At 39.9% G+C, this 21784-nt stretch overlaps 1 protein-coding gene across 1 annotated transcript in view; it reads right to left on the bottom strand.

Annotated features, from left to right (window-relative positions):
* Positions 1-21784, bottom strand: part of LOC146002902 (A disintegrin and metalloproteinase with thrombospondin motifs 7-like) — a 138339-nt gene that overhangs the window by 99990 nt on the left and 16565 nt on the right. Inside the window, exon 2 of the mRNA XM_083140985.1 lies at positions 10560-10948. Within this exon, the coding sequence (XP_082997111.1) occupies positions 10560-10948 (389 nt within the window). The remainder of the gene's footprint in view (positions 1-10559; positions 10949-21784) is intronic.

Genomic DNA, 21784 nt, shown 5'->3' with positions numbered 1-21784 from the left:
GGCGCTAATGTGCATGGTAACAAAGGTGGTGATCACGTCACAACAGCGCACACAGTATGTCGTATGGCAGGCCCGTGCCCAGGATTTTTTTGAGGGAGGGGCCAAACCCATATATACAATCTATCTCTCTCATTTTATTTATATATATATATATATATGTGTGTGTGTGTGTGTGTGTGTGTGTGTGTGTGTGGTGGGGGGGGCCGCGGTGGCTCAGTCGGTAACGCGTCTGACTACAATGCTAAAGGTCCCGGGTTCGATCCCCGGCGGTTCAAATCCGGGAACTTTTCTAACGTTGGAAGCGGACCCGGCGCCCACACAGCGTCGAATGACATGGGTACCTGGGGGGTAAAGGCGGTGGGACGTGATGCTGATCACATCACCCCCACTCACGACCGGGTCAAGAAAGTGTGGGGCGTTAACCCTCACCCCTATACGCCTTCATGGCGTGGTGCTAAGCACAGGGGAGCACTTTACCTTATATATATATATATATATATATATATATATATAATGAGAGAGAGAGACAGGTTACAAGATAGTTCAAATAGTTCTGTGTTCCACAAATTAACAATGTTTTCAAATTTCCTCTAATTTCCTTATAGCAGGGCAATTGAAAACTCATGATAATTCAATGTTTAGAAAATAATATATTTATAAATTAAATGTTGCGTATTAACAATTATTACAACATCGAACATGTATAAATGTGAGTTAACAAAAAAATAAAGAGACATTTTCGCATCACGTTAACAGTAACGCACTGTCCTGACTAAATCGGTGAATTGGACGTCCGGTTGCCTTGCACTAATGGTTACAAAACTAAAAGTACCCAATAGTGCTGTTCCGCCACACTCCACCCTTACCGAGCCGCTTCTGGCAGGAAAAACCCAAACAAACAACAAAATAGGCTCGTTAGTCCTGGGTTCCCATCCCGTTCCTCACCAGAGCGCTCGGAACTAAAGAATCAATCACAGGCAAGATCTTACTGAATTAATGTTGCAGGGTGATTGCTGAAAACTCGCAGAGTTGGGCTTTATACATTTATTTACAATTTAATTAAACAAGGCTCGGATTCTTCCAATAATTCTATAATTTACATTATTTACATATCTCTAAACTTGAGCCCCACGGCTGAACTGCCAAGAGGAAGCTAAGCATCGGCAGAACTGCCTCGGGATGCTTTTTCTCATGGGAGGCTACTGGAGACCGAAGATCGCTCTCCCTTCTGCTCCGGTTCATAACACTCTCTGTCCTGTCCTTTGCCAGAGGCCATATTTATACTTCCTCCCTCGTCGCATGGGGAGGGCTGAAAGTTCAAATCTTATTGGCTCTTTTAAACTATACAGAACCATGGAAGAAACCCAAGCATACAGAATTAAACACAAAAAAGAAATAAAAAACAAATACTGTTTGTGACAGTGCAGACTGCACCCTTCTACACAACAAACGCATGCATTTATGCAAGAACAAAATTGAAATTTTTACAAATTTGAAAAATTGTCGATGTTATTTTAGTAGCTTTTGATAGGTTCACATTTAAATATTTCATGGTTCGAGGGGGAGTGCTCCAAGGCCCCTCCCCTGGGTACGGACCTGGACGTATGATATGCTACTGCCGCCACGTAGCTGAAGTTAGTAAACCTCCACTCATCCTTTCTCCTTATATTACAACAAGCTGCTCGGAGATACGTATATTAACCTCTTGTGTATAAAGGTTTACTTTTCTGGCATCTCAAACGGATCACCCGGTATATCAACATCTTCCGTATTATTGCAATTCAGGTTGGTTGCCCCTTGGCAATATTATCTCCTGTGTTTTTGTACTGACATATGAACTGCACTCGTGCCTTGTAAAACGAAGAAACCGTACCAATGCTGAAAACTACTCATATTGCCTTTGCCCAGGAGTTGGCATACCTTTCTGATATTTTCAACAAACTAAATGTTCTGGGTGTATCTCTAGAATGGAGTGATACCCACATTCTATCATACAGGGTGTCACCCTTAAAATGGAAGGCTAAACAATTATCACTTGCCAATCGTTTCGTGTTTTATCTTAATGCAGTAGAAAAGGGAGGTAAACAATTTGAAAAATAAACACTATGAGGCGTAACTTGGAGGAGGGAGGGGGAAGAATCGAATTTGGAGCTTAACTTTGTGCAGGGGAGCAGAATCAAAAAGTGTTCAAGCTCATAAAAAAATCATCCAGGACTATTTTGATAATAAAATTTGTAAAAAGCATGAAAAATATTCGTTATTTTGCTCCTCAGTTTTGAGAATGTTAACAAAAGAACCATTATCTTGTAAATTTTGGAAAAAAATGTTTGGGGCAATTGCCCCCCATCTTGCCCCCGCTAAGTTACGCCTATGACTATGCCCTATTAGAAAAAGAGAGATATGATGCCGATATACTGTTGCTACTTTTCAAAGAGAACATTTTACTTGTCTCCAAACCCAAAATTGACGACGTTATGTCGATTTCACGGGTCGATGCATCAAGTACTAAATAAATATATATAAATAAATGAGAAACCAAACATTTCGTGGGAAGCAATGTCATATCTTTGAAAATCAGAAAGGGATAATCGTGGCGATGAAACAAACACATGTTAAGTGAGTATGCTAATGTAATTTTTCAGCGTCTAAGGGAAAAATGCAAATATCTGATCTGGAAAGAACTCAAATATGCCCCCAGAAAAAGTCACGATTCGTGAGGGTAGTTGCCAACACTGATAATCCCTGTTGCTACCTCGACACAAGGGTTATCTGAAGACCCTGAAATAATTGAGGGTCCTTTTTTTTCATTGTTATTATCATCACAGTCTCACTGGCCCACCTCCAAACTATTGTCTGCCGGTATAAATCAATTCAACGTCGGCCTTGTCTGTATATAATCGTGGCTGGCCTTATATAGGAAAGCCAGCCAACGTTGTCTCGCTCCTTAACAACGCGTGAGGCTGGTATCAGAGGTCGGTCCAGCGGCACCCATCCACACTTCCCCATCAACACGCGGCCGGCTTGTTTTCCTTATAAGAACAAGAACCTCAGAGGAGGGCAGACACGCGAAATTACAAAAAGAGGGAAAAGAGCAGAACAAAACTCGGAGAGAAAAAAAAAAGCGGTGTGCATTAGAACCGGTAGGCAAGGCTTGTGTCCTCATCATCTTGGTAAGTACAGTGTTTCAAGAAGGAAGAGAGGGATTTGTAATGAAACAATTACATTTCTGGAGATAGTTTCACATAATTGCAAGGGGGTCATTTTTACCCGCTGGAGTAACAAAAAATTGGCTACCTTCCTCTGTTTCATTTATCTTGTGCTTAGTTTTCGATCCCATTTACTCAGTTTTAGTATCTCTTCTCTTGATCGTTCTCTCCAGTTTTCCTCTTTACTCTTTCTCTCTCTCCTTCTCTCTCCAATTTTCCTCTTTACTTTCTCTCTGTCTCCAATTTTCCTGTTTACTTTCTTTCTCTCTCTCTCTCTCTCTCCAATTTTCCTCTTTACTTTCTCTCTCTCTCTCTCTCCAATTTTCCTCTTTACTTTCTCTCTCTCTCTCTCTTCAATTTCCCTCTTTACTTCTCTCTCTCTCCCTCTCCAATTTTCCTCTTTACTCTCTCTCTCTCCCCTTCTCTCTCTAAATTTCCTCTTTACTTTCTCTCTGTCTCCAATTTTCCAGTTTACTTTCTCTATCTCTCTCTCTCTCTCTCTCTCTCTCTCTCCTTTACTTTCTCTCTGTCTCCAATTTTCCTCTTTTCTCTCTCTCTTTCTCTCTTCAATTTCCCTCTTTACTTTCTCTCTCTCACCTTCTCTCTCTAATTTTCCTCTTTACTTTCTCTCTGTCTCCAATTTTCCTCTTTACTTTCTTTCTCTCTCTATCTCTCTTCAATTTTCCTCTTTTCTCTCTCTCTCTCCAATTTTCCTCTTTACTCTCTCTCTCTCTCTCTCTCTCTCTCTCTCTCTCTCTCTCTCTCTCTCTCTCTCTCGGTTCTTATATTTCTCTTTTTCTCCCTCCTTCTAATTCACTTCTTTATTTCTCTTTCTCCCGATTCTCTTTTGTTATCTCCATCTGTCTCCCTTGAATGGGTCTTGCCAGGCAATTGATAAAACTTGAATAGTAAAAGTAATAACAATAATTATAATTATTATCATGCTTGTGATTATTATTGTAAAATAATATCTAATATAACTAATAAAAATAAACAATCTATTCATTTTTTAATATTATTATTATTTCCTTGAGGAGACTGCTCGATTCACCAGATGAGTGAAAATCCAGCACAGCTGTTTTCATGATTTTGTTAATATTACATATAGTTACTTAACTGAAATAGAAATGCATAGTTATCCTATTTCATTGTTAACTTTTACACGTCCGTTCAAGAAAAAGCCTTAAACGTTTGGGAGATATTTAGTCGTAAAGTTTATGAAGTATGATCTGTCCCAAAAAAAAAAAAATTGGAATTTTGAATTCTCTGGATTAAACGTGAGAACACAGCCTGGATCCTGATTCTTGCACTAATTTTTTTCGCTCTAGCGCAGGTTTTACTTTTGTTATTCCGTTCGAATACTAACTGAACTATATTTTGGTTATTAACAATAAAAATAACAAGTTTTACACACCTCCCAACGTTCTCTCTTTATCCTCGACCTTCAATAAAGAATAATTTATTGAATTAATTCTACTTTCGTCCAAGTCCCTATCTATATACACATCTGCATATGCTACAGGAAGTTACGTCTTTCTTAAGTCTGTTAAAGAAGACCACAACAAGCACTCGCATACGCAGAGGGGGCTGATGGGCCTATAGCCAACTCCGAAATTTTGAGAAAATTATTTTTTAAAAAAATTAAAAACTCGGGAAAAACCAGATTGGCAAATACAAATCTCTTTAAAATGACCCAGCATTACCATTTTTGAAACTTCTAAACATGCGAGCTATTTTATTGTGTATACCACCCCCTAGAAAAGCAGCTGTGTATCCACCTTTACAATTCCAGCCCCTCCCGAAAAATATAATCCAGCGTACGCCAGTGCCAACAAGTAAGTCACCTTGCCATACACACTGTGGCTAGCACAAGGAAAGGAGTGTCTGAACAATGGAGCCCACTCAAGGAAGAACATATCCCCCGACAGAATTGTTGACGTACGCACACACGCTTTTAGCATTCCCACATATGGCTGCGCCTGCCTAACGAGAGAAAACACGTACCCCAATCAGAGAAGTATTGTTAAGTGTTGTGCAAACAAGTGAAGATCGTTTGGTCTCATGACTCAACGGCGGCGGCCTTCACAAGGTTGCTTCAATGCATGATTTTTGTCAGACTCGCTGGCTTCGATCCAACCGCGAGATGTCAGGACGGTCGCTTATGCGTTTCCCATATGTAAATTCCGTGTCAACGCCTGCGAATTTCGTCGGACACTTTCTTCCGAAGTGAGAAAACGATGCGCAAACTGTGCAGAAGAATTACGTAAATGTTTTTTTCTGTTTAGGAAGCCTAAAGGATTCCAAGAAGTACCGTTTTCAGGCGATGAGTGATGACGTGTGTAAACTATGAAGGGACAAATACAGAAAAGAACTCGCTGTCTAACTTGTCTACCTCTAAAAAGAGTTCGATGCACCAATGATGTAAAAGGCAGCGAGCATTTGGAATGGTACCGTACCGAGATAAGACATTGAACTATCTCGTTTCGTCGTGTGAGAAAAATAAAAAAAAAGATGTTGTCAGACGTGAAACAGAAGATGTTTTCTTGTAATAACTATTTTCTTGATAAATATTTATGTATAAAGCAGAGGATTATACCAGGTGGCGCAAAAGTCAGTTTACCCCATTTGCGTATACTGAGTCCAAGATGTGGGCTATCTCACTATGTCACGTGGCCTAGGCTATGAATAGAAATAAGTTTACCAACTCCTAAGAAATCAGGTTGCTAACTCCTAAGAAATCAGGTTTGCCAACTCATATGAAATCAGGTTGCCAACTCATATGAAATGAGGTTGCCAACTCATAGGAAATCAGGTTGCCAACTCATAAGCAATCAGGTTGCTAACTCATAGGAAATCAGGTTGCCAACTCATAGGAAATCAGGTTGCCAACTCATAAGAAATCAGGTTGCCAACTCATAAGAAATCAGGTTGCCAACTCATAGGAAATCAGGTTGCCAACTCATATGAAATCAGGTTGGCAACTCATAGGAAATCAGGTTGCCAACTCATAAGAAATCAGGTTGCCAACTCATAGGAAATCAGGTTGCCAACTCATAGGAAATCAGGTTGCCAACTCATAGGAAATGAGGTTGCGAACTCCAGAATCATAATCATCATTTCACTAATATGCATAATTTTATTTACAATTTCTGATCGATTTTCGTCCTGTATTTCATTCTCTAGACTTCAGGCTTCGCAGATAGGCCCATCTCGCCTAGAATATACGCTCCTGGTTTACCCATACACAAATTCAAATTGATACACAAAATTCCAGTTTCAGTGATTTTGTTCAAAGTGTCCTCCATTGTTTGCAATACATTGTGTGCAACGATCAACAACAGAATTGCAAATACGATGCAGTAAACTTGTATCATTGTTGATGACATGAAACGCATTGATAATCGAGACTTTCAGTGCATCCAAATCTGCCGGTGATATCTTAACAATTCCCCACAAAGCAAAATCGCATGGCGTCAAATCACAAGAACGAACAGGCCAATTAATGGTACAGTGGGATACATGAGTATTACGGTGTAAATTGTCCATGACTATGTTCATTAATTTTTCCCTTACATCTTATGTGTTTTTAAGCGATGGATTTTTATGTATGCCGCTGCAGAGTTGTCAACATCTTGTTTTGAGTTTTCTCTTAATTCTCGAAGCTCTTATTAAGTCAAATAAAGTGCACGAACATGGTGATGGACAATTTGCACGGTAATACTCATGGATCCCACTGTACCACAGCGTCCTCTCTTCAAATGTGTCATCTAACAACAAACACCACACTACAACAAGCCAGACTCTCGACTGTCGACAAGAGAATAACGAGTGCACTGTTGCTAGTGTCACACGACAATGTTATACCTAAAAAAAAATTACTTAGCACAAGAAGCACATACACTAACGTAATACTATTATCAATGTGACTTTTGCGCCACCCTGTATCTACTAGCCATATTGAAAAGTGTTAAAAAAAAAGACATTAATAAATAACTATAAAAGTACGGTCGCGGGGAATTATTATTCTTTAACAGACTCGCAACAATAAAGCACTTAAATTATGAAAATTGCAAGTGACGTAAACAAATGCTGTAGAAATTTTAAGGTTTTTGTGAGTTTTCTGTTGTTGACGATCATATTCTTTAAAATGCCACTTTTACAGTACTAACAGGTTCAGACATAATTTCTGAAGTTAAGATAAAATAAAGGCAGTTTTCGAAAGGTACGTACAAAGAGCAGACTTGGAGTATGGTCTTGTCGGAAGTGACGTCACATAGAGCAGTTCGAAAGCGCCATTTAAACGAGCAATGGAGATCACAGTGCGGAGCACGCATCGTTGCAGGCTTGAGTACTTGACTCGTGGAACTCGTTGTTCATTTGTTTGAAATCACGGAGGTAGAAAGACAGCAAATTCTTCTAATGTGTCGAAATGTATGGATGGGAACATTTTAAAATGCTGTGTGCTTTTTATGGCAAAAAACAAGTGTTCAAAACGCGGTGGAAGCAACGAGTCCTCAGTTATACCTACTGATCGTATTTGGCGCTTCAGTCGAGGTGCAATTCGAAAGACTTTAACTTCCAGTCCCTGACTTCAAGACCGAACTTCGGAGGATGCTCGCTTCAAGTACGGTCTTGTACCTTTCGGACAATTTAATATAATAGCGGCACGTTCAGCATCAAATCCGCATGAATTTAAATGAGAGAACAACTGCCCAACAAAAGCGTGAGGACACAACTATCGTGCTGCCACCAGTGATGTGCGTCTACGCGTAAACAACGATAGTCTACATTCTACACGTAGACTATTTTATACACGTAGATTAGGTAATCTATGTAAACAACATGGCGAAAGGTGATAAATTAGGAAAGGGCGCCGTGGAATTAAAAGAAAATTATACTGCGTATCAGTTGCTGATGTGTGAAGAGAACTTTTCATACTCTTTCTTCCAAATTCGAACAATTTCTCACCTAGGAAGAAACCTAATATAGGAAATATTCTAGTGTTTTATGGGAAAAAGACCACTCTTGCCTCACGACTGCCATCTGTTGTTGTTTTTTGCATACTATTTATCTTCTTCCACAGTTGTTGATAAAAGAGAAGAGAAATTGTGTTGTAAATAGGATTCTTTTCATTTCGTTAAGAACCAATATAGTTGAAAATGTCACTTTCCTTTCGTAAAAGCCTTGGAAATTAATTTTAATCCTCTTTAGATTGTCTACGTAGTCTATGTAAACTACAACCCAATGTAATCTACGCGTAGATTACGTGTAGACAACGCATGTAGACGTAACCTTATAGTCTACGGCACATCACTGGCTGCCACCTACAATATCTTTTGTTGATCAGCCCCCTGCACACTGCTGAGGCGACTGTACATGTCTGGCTGCGAGAAGCTTGTTGCTTATCAACCGCAGACCTGCTCCCTTTTCCAGGAAGCAGTAAAATAGTACCAGTCTGTAATCATGTCGCAGAACGTCGTCGCCACAAAAAGGAAAAGAGACCAGTTCTTTTTGCAGTGCGGAAGGTTACTATCACCCCTTTAACAAGCCCCCAAGTGGCTTGGGGGACGGGGGTCCCTTATCGGCGAGCGAAGTGCGGCTTTATCAAGGCGCGTGGGCTGTTTCCTGGCCTCCACGCCCAGCTCTTTTGTGGTGCACGACCTTGGTCCCTTTAACTACTTTCGTTGACTGATTCTCGTCGGCTGCCAGCCCATAAAAAGACCATCCATAATATTAATAGTATTCGCCAACAACACAGAGGCGTCGGGACCGTTCGGCGCGACCAACAATGCCACACCAACAACACCAACAATGGTGCCAAATTGGTGCACATTTTTATAACAGTTAAAAATTTCGGTGCATAAGGTGTTTTATTACGGATGTTATGCCAAGAAAGTCTGATGAATAAAAATCGGGAGGATGCCAGTTCTAGGGTGGCAAACTTTCTGCCATAGAGATTTCCAACTTTCGGCATTGAATTTACGGGAGATTCAGTCGCAACAAATCTTTTACATTTGGGGAAGGCTGCCGCTTAGGGACCTTCCTTTATAAAAGTCGGTAGGACGTCTGACTGCCACGCAGGAGACCCGGGGTGGGTTGATGTAAGGTGGGAATTTTTGCGGCCTTGTCCCCCGGGACTCACCCAGCCTCAAATGAACCTGGGGAGTAAAGGCGGCCGGAGAGTGGTGCTGATAATCACCTCCAAAATGGCCGAGATCGAGAATGTGTGGGGCTCTAAATGTGCCTTCATGACATAGTCCTATATGCACGGTAAGCTTTACCTTAGCTTTACTGTGCTTGTAACTTCTTTCTTTTCCACCTATTTCCTGCATCGTCGTGTTCACAATGATAAGAAGAAAGATGCATGCGTTTTCGTGCACACGTGTTTGTAATAGAAAAATAAAGAACTGGAGAAAGGGGGATGGAGAACGAGATAGAAAAACGAGATATACAAAGACGAAAATGAAAACAAGTAAATAGACAGAGGTAGAGTGAACAGAAAATAAAGAGAAAGACAGGAAAATAAAAACAAGTAAATAGACAGAGGTAGAGAGAAAACAGAAAAGTATGAGCAAGCTAGGAAAATGAAAACAAGTAAATAGACAGAGGTAGAGAGAAAGCAGAAAAGAAAGAGAAAGGCGGGAAAATGAAAACAAGTAAATAGACAGAAGTAGAGACAAAAGAGAAAAGAAAGAGAAAGACAGGAAAATGAAAACAAATAAATAAACAGAGGTAGAGAGAAAACAGAAAAGAAAGAGAAAGACAGGAAAATTAAAACAAGTAAATAGACAGAGGTGGAGAGAAAGCAGAAAAGAAAGAGAAAGGCGGTAAAATGAAAACAAGTGAATAGACAGAAGTAGAGAGAAAAGAGAAGAGAAAGACAGGAAAATGAAAACAAGTAAATAGACAGAGGTAGAGAGAAAACAGAGAAGAAAGAGAAAGACGGGGAAATTAAAACAAGTAAATAGACAGAGGTAGAGAGGAAACAGAAAAGAAAGACAGGAAAATAAAAAAACGCCAAAGCGAAACAGAGAGAGAATGAGGGGAATAGAAAGGAGAAAAGTGACACAGAAGAAGAGACAAACAAAACTACACACAGGGAGACAGACAGACAGACAGAAAGAAAGAAAAAGAGAGAGATAAGAAAAGAGAAGAGAAAGCAGAAAGAACAAAAGGCAGAAAATACTAAGGGACAGAAAAAGGATTCAGAAAGAGACAGAAAGAAGGAGCAGGAAAAGAAGAAGAAGAATGAATAAAGAATTATGAAGAATGAGGGAGCAGAAAACAGGCAAAACACAATATCATTGCATTTTCACTAAAACAAAAAGAAAACAACGAAAAAGGCTTACTTACCAACCCGTGGCATGCCGAAATGGCGACCTGCGAACCAGACTGTCCTCGTATCAACCCTTGGTAGTGGCACTGCGTGGCACGCGGCCATCTTATGTGAACATTGGACAAACTACTATAGTTCGCCACATTCTGCCGTAGCTCCACATACATCCCGGGCGAAATAAAGTCCACACTTGGCCTCAGTTCTATGTGATGTTCTTGACCCTTGATTGGGAGGCGGTAATGTACTGTATGGCCAATCTCGCCGCTGTCCGGGACGCTTCTCCTCCTACGCGTTGTGCGTGTCTGTTCGTGGTGATGCGTGAGCAGGTTCGACAGGAACTCACCATTGTTTGTCACTTTGCGAGGAAACACCAGATCATAGTCTTCCAGATGCCTCGTGTATAAACCTGAAATGGAGAAGAGTTGTTAATGATCAAGGAACGAATTTATATATACATGATAAACTCAATATGCTGCTGACCAAGGCAGAAATTTATTTTATTATAAAACATAAACTAAACGTAACGTTTTAACCTTCTAGCAAGGTCTTCCTCAGACTCTGTACCAAGTACAAATGTTACCAGGTACAAAAACAGGACGATATATATACACACAAACATTACTCCCCTCCACTCTTTCCAGAAAGAGTGGAAAGGACAAGAGAGAAAGAGGAGAGAAGAAGGAAGAATAATGAAGGAAAAAGAGCGGGAGATAAAGAGTCCAACCACATTCTAGATGGAAGTAAAAATGTTTAGCCTTTTAGGTGAAAGTACAGTGGACAAGGGAAAGCCACCTGCTAGAATGTTCCAGAACAACTTTCTAATAGTCTGGAGGGGAGTAATGTTTGTATATATATATATAAATAAATATATATATATATATATATATATATATCGTCCTGTTTTTGTACCTTGTTACATTTGTACTTGGTGCAGAGTCTGAGGAAGACCTTGCTAGAAGATTGAAACGTTACGTTTAGTTTATGTTTTATAATAAAATAAATTACTGCCTTGGTCAGCATATTGAGTTTTTCATATCATGGAAACAAGGCTTAATTGTGGTATGGATATAAATGCATATCGAATAACATGGGTACCTGGGGGAAACCGTGGGGGGTAAAGGCGGTCAGGGGCGTGATGCTGATCACATCACCCCCACTCGCGACCGGATCAAGAAAGTGTGGGCGTTATCCCCACACCCCCTATACACCTTCATGGCGTGGTGCTATGCACAGGGGAGCACTTTACCGTTTTTTACCTTTTTGCATATCATTATATAATTGATAAGTACGGGTCCATCTCCTGGACTGGGCGTGGACGCTATTTGTGACAGTCATTGTATCATTTTTATCACTCAACCTCATCGTCGCGATTAGCCAAAAGTAGCAGAAAAGTGACGCTACACAAGAGATTGCTTGGATTTGTTTCTAAGTCGATTTTATGCACAGATAGGCTAATCGGGACTGGGCCTACAACTTAAAGTGGGATCCGAACAACTATGTGCCTCCACCGGGTATAGAACAGACGTGAATGTTGCCACTACTCCATCGGCGAGGCCCTGTATGAGACAGAGATGGTTGAACGATGATAATTATACGATGTACCAAATATTAAGCACTACAAAACATATTTACTAGTACATCAACAATTGGCATCTAACGACCTATCAAGAACCATGGCACAGAGACAGAAGGCTGGAATTTCATCTCTGATGGAACTTTTTTTATTTTTTTTATTTTGCAGGATATTGCATTTTTAGGAAGTTTCGTGCCATTTTAATGCATTTTAAGGGGACGAGTTACACTTACGCACCAATTGTACATTTAATTCAAGATCGCCCGAATGGGCACTGCTACTAGAAAAAAATCCTGGGTGTATCCAAGAGTACGAATTTTTCTCCGTGTTGCAAGTGGAAACGTTTTTTTATGTTGATTATTAAGCTGGACAGGATGTTTGAAAAATATGATAAATAAGAATATTCAGAATCCCATGTATTCCTTATGGATAATCAACTTCTACATCAAGTTACGGCTAATCAAATGAAAGTTACGACTTTTCCGCTGGTGAAATGCATCTTCAACCTACCTTCTTGCCGTTGATATGTTTTTCTATTCCATCGGAAGTTTGATATTCCCAAGAGAACAAATCAAATAATACTGCATAAGCCCAATGCATTTCTCCTTGCCTCCTACGGCCATCCTAGCAGTGTTGCCAAACCTGATGCGCATAAAAGAGATAAATTTCACCTTAAATGGAGTTAAAACTGACTTTCAAGGAGCCAGATTTACGAAGGCTGGATAAAGTGCTTCCTAGGGTAATGTTAGTTGTCAAAGGGGTGGGGTACTGCTATTTCCGTTAACTCTAAATTGATGACAATTTATTCTTAGTTTTCACCATCTAGATCCGGCGGCATCATCCATCTCAATAATCCAACGATGGTCGTATGAAATCGAAAATAAAGGATTCCTGATAACAAATATTATGTCAATTTCACGTCAACACGGCGCTATATAAAAAAAAAAAGTAGTTGGGACTTAATAGGGAGTGGAGCGACGCAGCCAATATAACAATATCACGTCACGTGCAAAATGTATAATCATGGCAAAAGTTGGTCTATGTGGGTCGGAACCAGTGATAGCATCATAGTGGGTCACGGGGGCAGGCGCCCCAGTTCACAGCCAAACGAGTCCACGAAAGAGACAGATCTGGTTCCAAGAGATCCAAGTTGGCAACACTGCCCAGAGGGAAGAGCTTGGGAAGAGCCCCGTGGAAACTGAAGCGCATGCCCTTAAACAAATGTTTAAATTATCTTGAGTTTTATGTTTAAGTGTTTATTTTCTTAAACAAGAACAGCTCTGGTTCCATATAATGGAGCAAATCCTTCCTTCTGCAACAACGAGCTCTATTTGGAAAAAAGTGTCAAGTGACTTAGAAAAAGTTCATGTGAAAGGGGAAATCAATGTTCAAGTCTTTATTAAGAGAAAATCAACAGTCGCTTTACCTTGACAATCAATGATGTTAGTAGCCAGTGTGCGACATCATTAAAGACTAGTGGGGGGGGGGTGGAGATCTTAATCTACAACACACAAATATTATATGGATACATATATATATATATAATGATATGGATAGTTACAATGTTTTTAAATATATAAGACAATTAATTACTAAATATCAATAAATCGTAATTATTAAATACACATAAAGGAATACTAATTTGTTACTTTTAAATATATAACAGATACTTATAAATAGGGAGCGGAAGTTGATAACCTAAAAAATATAGGTATATGACCTATAGAATGTGCTAAAAAATGGGAAAAAATGAAGTAAAAAATTCAAAAAAATGACCATTAAATTTGTGAGTTTCAGGTTAAAAATTTTAATGAAAAGGAAATTAAACAAAATGCAATCTTGCTTTAAAAAAAAAGACACCAAATGATACCACATACACATTCAATCAAAATATGCAACGAGGATTTCCAATAGAAACAACCGAATGATTTTAAAACAATTTAATGAAAAAATCGCATACACTGAATCAAGAATATTACCAAAATGAAAGAAGTGACAAAATATGACGAAACAATACACCGAATATTGGGAAAAATGACTGCCGAAAATCGGAGAAAATTACCTAAAACCTGAAAATTGGCAAAAAATGCACTTTAAAATTACCATTTTTGGGTTCTGTACGAAGTGTAATTTTGTGTGTATCTAATGGGCATCGTGTCCGAGATGTCAGAAAACAGATGACATTTCATCAACTTCCGCTCCCTACTTATAAAGTAGCAAACCTACTCCTTTACTAACTGGTTAAAGATGTTAAAAATTACAAAATAGTTGAAATTATTATATTATGTATAAGCTTTTGTTTAGTTTCTGCTCTGTATTATAATAAATGAATTCGAATTTATAATTATATTTGACTTGCATTTTTGTTTTACTTTTCTTGTACGCATGTTGTTATTGATGTAAAGTAGATTTGTTAAAGATCACTTGAAATATATGGAAAGAGAGAGAGAGAGAGAAAATGCATTCTGCACTCACAACCACACTACTTTGTGTATGTTTTCGATATTATCCTTAGTAACGTACACTATCTACCAAAAAGTAATTGGCCACCTATGATGGTGGTTAATTAGGTATCTAATTTGATTTGTGTGGCCTTCATGTTGTTCTGCGAGAAAGAGAACCACTTGTGAAAGAGATGGTGCGTAGTGCAGAGCTATCAGACTTTGACAAGGGCATAATTGTGGGCTGCCACCTCAGTGGGCTGTCTAGCAGGGCCATAGCCGCAAAGTTAAACAGGCCCAAATCAACAATAGCATTTGTGCTTCGTAAGTGGAAGATGCATGGCTATTGTGACAATGGTGAACGTTCCAGGCGACCGAAAAAACTGACTATCAGAGATCGGAGAACACTAAAACGTGAAAGTGTCAAAAACAGGACACAGCCGATGGCTGCCATCAGACAGGAGTTTACGGCAGCAACAGGGGCGTCAGTTTCCATTGGAACATTGCGAACAGAGGCCCACCAACTCGAATATTCCGGAAGAGCAGTGGCACATAAGTCGTATATCACCAAAGTGAATAAAGCTCAGCGTCTCAAGTGGTTTTTAGACCATCGCAACTGGACATTGGAGCAGTGGAAAGCGGTTCTGTGGAGTGATGAGTCGAGATTCACATTGTTTCGGTCTGATGTACGTGTGTGGGTTGGCGGCTACCCGGGGAACGGCTTCTACCAGAGTGTATAGTGCCTACCAGGAAATTTGGTGGTGGTGGAGTAATGGTGTGGGGGTTGTTTCTCGTACTACGGTGTGGGACCACTGGTGGTTGTTCGTGGCACAATGAACTCACAGGCATACTGTGCAATACTAGACAATGAAATACTCCCAACCTTCTGGCGTTTTTACGCAATGGACCCCTGTTACTTCCAGGATGACAAAGCTAGGTGCCATGTTTCGGAAGCTACTATGCAGTGGTATGCCGACAACAATGTTCACCGATTGGTCTGGCCTGCACAGAGTCCTGATCTCAATCCCATAGAACACCTTTGGGATGCATTGGACCGGCGGTTCAGGTCTCGGGAGATGCGACCAAATTCCATTGCCCAACTGAGTGAGACCTTGCTAGAGCAATGTCAACGCATTCCAAAGGACGTCCTCCACAAACTAGTCGAGAGCATGCCTGACAGGGTGGCTGCTGTTTAGCAGCAAGAGGTGGCTCCACTAGTTTCTAACAGGGTTCGCACCACCAGACAATAATTTTGTTCACGTGCCCAATTACTTTTTGGTAGATAGTGTACATAAGAAGTCTAAACTAATTGCTGGAAATTTCTTTTGAAGGGGTTAGGTCAAGATTGTTTTCATCGCAATGCAAGACTTGTGAAATGAACACGTAACGTCCTTGCAAAAATAGCATTCTGAAAACTTTATGGAGATCTTTTTGTGTTTTTTGAGCATTAATGCATTTTCTGATATCTTATTCTGCATTAAAACCCTAGCCTTACATATGAGTAAAATCTCAAATTAAAAAAAATAAACGGCATTGAAAATAAAAAGAAACTGCTTCACGTGAAGTGAGTTTCCGTGCTGTTTATTCCTAGAGAAGACAAGTAAGTTCCTACGCATGGGATTCGGCAGAGTGCCAAGCTCTGTCTGATCGCAAGAAAAAAGACCGTGATTGAAGTGTTAATCCGACCAGATCAGCCACACGTGCCTCTGGTCCTTAAGGGGAACGCATGGACTCCACAAGGATCCAGGAATCACGAGGGAAGGAGTTTCTTCCATTCGGAGGTCGGCTTCAAGGAAAAATGTATTTACTTGCGTGTAGCTGGGCGATGACATCATCCGACAAAGTGAACGTCGTTTCCCCTTAATAAAGCTTGGACCTAAGATGTCTCCTAAGTATACACACCGAGTGCAAGGGGCGTAAGGAGCTCATGCCCCCTCTCAACTGTGAGGGCAATGCCCCAGAAGGTTTTCTTATAAAGAAACTTGATATTACATTCAATAAATTACTAAATTAGCTAATTACTAATGGGGACTATAGAGACGAAAAAAGATTATAGGGTTCGTATCGAGTTGTAAAAGCCTGTGTCGTTTCTTATCTGAAGACACCAAATGTCAACCTCTCTTTCACGTGTACACCCTGGACTGCATTTTGCAGACTAACGAGGCTCTGGCGTCTGCGCTGACAATCAGTATAATCCTCTCTGGTTTCATTGATTTATACATGGTTTCATGTTTTAAGTCCACTTTATGCACAGAAAGGCTAATCGGGACTGGACCTACTGTTTTTTTTAAAGTGGGATCCGAACCCCTTGATTACAAGGCGACGACGTTGCCACTACGCCATCTGGGAGGCCCAATCCTCTCTGGGACTCGTACTATGTCCTGTCCTTGTGCGTTTGTGATTTTCCTTTCAAACATTTCATCTTATTGCTATTAATCTTCATCTTCGCGATTAGCCACAAGTGGCAGAAAAGCGACGTTATATAACAAAAAATCAAATCAAATCAAAATCCTATCGATTTATAAATATTCGTTCATATATATTTTTAATGTATTGATCTCGAGTTCTAGGTTGATTGTCCACTTAATGCACAAATTGAGTCTCGAAATATGTACAGTCACCAGCAATAGCGATGAGACATCTAGATCCTGAAATATTCGCTTCCCTGCAAGGCGTTATGCGTGTTGTCTAACTCTACGGTTATAAGTGGATTGCAAAATGAAATTTTCAATGGCGACTTGTACCACCGCCGTAGCGTTAGGCAACACTCTTAACATCTTGCATGACAGCGAGTATTTCAGGATTTAGGTATCCCATTATTATTGCTGGTGACTGTACCTCCACCGGGTCTCAAATTCGGGAGTCTCGGTCTCGAAGGAAAGTTCCTATCTCGTCACGGTCTCGTATCGAGTCTCGAAATATGTAGTCATGGACTGTTCTGGGTTGTAATGAATGCATTGACTTTCAATGTAATTGTTACAACCCAGCAGCGTCCGTGACTGTACAATCAACATACAGTGCGCTACCGCACAAACCTGGTGGCCGTTTCCTCTTTATTTTAGATAAACCATTTAAGTTGGAATAGTTTCTTTGTCCATATAGCACTTTCTTAAAGTTTCGAAGCATTTTTCGCAATATTTAATTCTTATTTTTTGTATCTACTAGTCAGTGGCGGCGATTGTGTTCCAAAACTAGGAGAAAGCAAGGTGCCAAAAATGGCAAAAAGTGGAGGGAACTGTCCCCCATGCGCCCCCTTATCTCCGCCACTGCTACTAGTCTAATAATGATTAAAGGTACGATGTGATTTGGGGGGCAAGGTGCCAAAACTGGCAAAAAGTGGGGGTAACTGTCCCCCATGCGCCCCCTTATCTCCGGCACTGCTACTAGTCTAATAATGATTAAAAGTACGATGTGATTTTGTTCTTTCTTGTCTTCATTGCGTAAAGTTAGATTACATTAGCTTAGGTTGAGCAAAGTAAGATGACGTTCGAGTAGGTTAGGTTTGATTAAACTAGGTTCGATAACATTAGGTTTCTATTGGTTCCTCCATGCCCTTCTTTTAAGCTTTACTTCGCTGCTAAGTGCCCATTCTTTTCAGTTTATTGTCTAATAGAACTTCTGTCTCAAGTGTACATGTAAAACTCGGCAAGAATCTGTGAACGGAGTCAGCGAAGTGCCTAAAAATGTAGGATATAATGTTTTCTATTATGGTCATGGCTATATTGAGGTACTACTTACCTTTTTCTTCTTTTAAAATACGAGACAAGATGTCGTAAACAAGAAGAATTTCAATGTACATGAACTTTGAATCCATTCTTCTCAGACACCTTAAATATCTTTGGGAGGGAGGAACTGTCTTGCTACAAAAAGCAAACACATATCACGGAATGAAATATAGCTTAGACCAAAATTATTGGCATGACATGAGGACTGGTTGACAATGGAAACTACACCTAATATGGCACGGTTTCTTTTTCCTTTGCTTCCATTTATACAGCTTAATGTCACTCACTCTCCCCCCTTTGCAAACACGTACTACGTTAATTTCCTTCTCCGTTTTATAGACTGTGCCCAATGTCTGAAACTTGTACACGAAATATACGTCGATTTATCATTCGCCAACTAAAAGCCTAAGCTAGCTTAATCTGTCAAGTTTTTTTTTCTGGACATGAATTTACAAGAGTTTTCGCAATCGTTTCGTTGCATTTTGTTCAGGCGGCATACACACTTTCTCGCTGACAGGCAATGTTGCCAGCTCGTTGCCCTTGATCGTCTCCTTGATGCCAAAAAAAATTACCAGAAAAAAGGAAAAGAGGTTTGGGTATAGGCCCAGTGGAGGCTTTTAGCGGCATTTTCTTGACTAAAATTAACTTGCCGTGTCTCTGTTGTGTGTGTACGTGGTAGTTTGTGGCTACGGGCACTGATAGAAGTGTTTAACGTTGACGAAAGGATCCGACAGACAGTAACAGAGCTGCTGTTTCTTATTTCTTCTGTCTTTACGGCTTGACACGCTTCTCTGTCGATGAAACAAACTTAGCCTGGTATTCGTCAAGTTAAAGAAGAGTTGATTGGTTTGTGGCGACAGAAAACTCCACATGGTAGCTATTGGATTGACTTAGGGACTGTTTCTGTTTGTTCACTGTTGCCAGCAGCAAGAATTCACATGTGGATAACCCTCTTTGAAGTTTATTTTACATTTTTAGCATTCTTGGAAACACTTCTTAGCATTTAGAAATGCCATTAAGGTTGAAAAACAAGAATTCTGGCTTGTACCGTACACGGATTATTATCCTCAAATGGTATAAAAGGGTATTTAGTGAGAATTAAACTTAGGGAGGGGCTTCCACCCTTTGCAGGGTTTAAGTGTTTGTAAAGGAAGTGCACATACATTTGCACTCTTATTTCTTTATGAGGAGATAAATGTATGTTGTTATTATTAACAATAATTAAGAGAAAACATTAAAATAATGTAGAGACTTCACACTAATTGCCTGATACAAATATGCTTCCCGAGCAGTGGCGTGCCCAAGGGGTTGGTTGGTGGGGGTAACCCCCTAAGGCCCAGGATACCTAAAAAAGAACGTCTAAAGCAGGAAAAATGGCAAAAAGAGGACCGACTACTAACGAAAATGTATACGTAATCCCTCCCTTTCGAAAATCCTGGGCACGTCCCGAGTACATACTGTCCCACTTTTATAATAACAGATCTCTCCACTGCCAGTCTCACTCCCACAATCATACCTAGATGTGTGGAGATCTTCAACCGGTAATGGGGTGACGTGGGGTCAGCACGTCGAACCTTCACCCGTTACAGAAGATTTTCGAGACCGGATATTAATATATTAGTCATGGAGATAGGGAATGTATCTTTGTTATTGAAAAATCGCGACCTGGTTGTCGATATTGAAATGCAGATTCGGGCAATAACATTTCAAATAAATTAATTAGTATCTCTGCCTGAAACCTTAAAATTGTGTACTTAAAAAAACTAGTCTACTTTCAAGACTTTTTTAAAGATGCCTTATTCTTCTATTATAGCCATAGCCAGAATTATTATTATGGTAATAGTATTGGTCACATGTTAGTGTATGGGCTCCTCTTGCTGATCTAAATTCCTTGAACCGAATTGTACCCCTTGTGTAGTCCCGTTCGGAAAGTCCACTTTCGCGTAAATGCTTATTGTCACAATATAATGTGATTTATGACCTGGCCGCTATTTTAAGCTAAGCGGGATATCCCCTTTCGCCAAATCCCATTTCGTCTAAACTGGTTGAAATATTTCAAATGAGGTAAATTTTACGGCCTCTCAACAGGGAGATACGTGCCCTGTTTTGTTGTGTTAATTGAATGGCTCGGATGTAGAACATGGTAAGTGACACTTTGATCATTTCTGAGTATACAGTAGATAAATTGTTTTCGTATTGTGTTTACCAATTTCAGAAGGCTTCACTGAGTACAATGCAAATTGTATGACATGGCACATTTGAAGGATGGCACATTTTACTTTGTAACTCAAAAATGACCAAAATGTCACAATGTTTTACACCCGAGACCTTCAATTCACCCTTAGCTCTCCTTGGTCTCACGCACCTGGTTAGGTTAGATAAAACAAGAACAAGCAGAGAATGAAGCTTGAATGAAGCTGATTGAAGTTGGCAATCCGGCTAAACGACAGACATTGAAATTAAGTCATAAGCAGTGATGTGCCGTAGACTATAAGTTTACGTCTACATGCATTGTCTACACGTAATCTACGCGTAGATTACATTGGATTGTAATTTACATAGACTACGTAGACAATCTAAAGTGCATTAAAATTAATTTTCAAGGGTTTCATGAAAGGAAAGTGACATTTTCAACTATATTGGTTACTAACAAACTGAAAAGAATCCTATTTGCAACAAAATTTATCTTCTCTTCTCTCATCAACCATGGAAGAAGATAAATAGTATGCAAGAAACAACAACAGATGGCAGTCGTGAGGCAAGAGTGGCCTTTTCCCCATAAAACACTAGAATATTTCCTATGTTAGGTTTTTCCTAGGCGAGAAATTGTTCGAATTTGGAAGAAAGAGTATGAAAAGTTCTCCTCACACATCAGCAACTGATACGCAGTATAATTTTCTTTTAACTTCACGGCGCCCTTTGCTAAGTTATCACCTTTCGCCATGTTGTTTACATAGATTACGTCATCTACGTGTATAAAATAGTAGAATGTAAACTACCATTGTTTACGCGTAGACGCACATCACTGGTCATAAGTTTATATATAATTATGTTGATACTGTATGAGGCTGTGTTTATTTAGTAGATTTGTAAGTTCTTGTGTTGTATTTTGAAAGCCCTCCCTCCCCCCTCTCTGTGTATGTGTGAACTTGTTACCCTCCAAATCAAAAATGTTACTGCGCTTCTGTATAAATGTGTACTGTTGTCACCAATTTAAAAAGAAAATTTTGATTTAAGAGAAAAATATTTTGATTTGAACGGTTTGTTTTATGCTAATCGCGAAGATGATTGATTGATTGGCTTTATTTTACTTCGCTTCTTGTGCCACTTTTGGCTAATTTGCGAAGATGGGAATGAGTGATGATAATGATGAAATTGATCGGGCACTCACAAACATGCCCGGGCCAGGATTCGAACCCGGGACCGCTGGCGTCGTAGTGCGATGTGATAACCACTCCGGCCGGGTAATCGCAAAGATGGAATGGTGATACAATGAAACGGAT

This window comes from Lepisma saccharinum, chromosome 19 (genome assembly GCF_977018435.1).
Source record: "Lepisma saccharinum chromosome 19, izLepSacc3.1, whole genome shotgun sequence".
Lineage (NCBI taxonomy): Eukaryota > Metazoa > Arthropoda > Insecta > Zygentoma > Lepismatidae > Lepisma > Lepisma saccharinum.
Note: the sequence above shows the minus strand (reverse complement) of the source record. Positions and strands in the feature narration are given on the sequence as shown.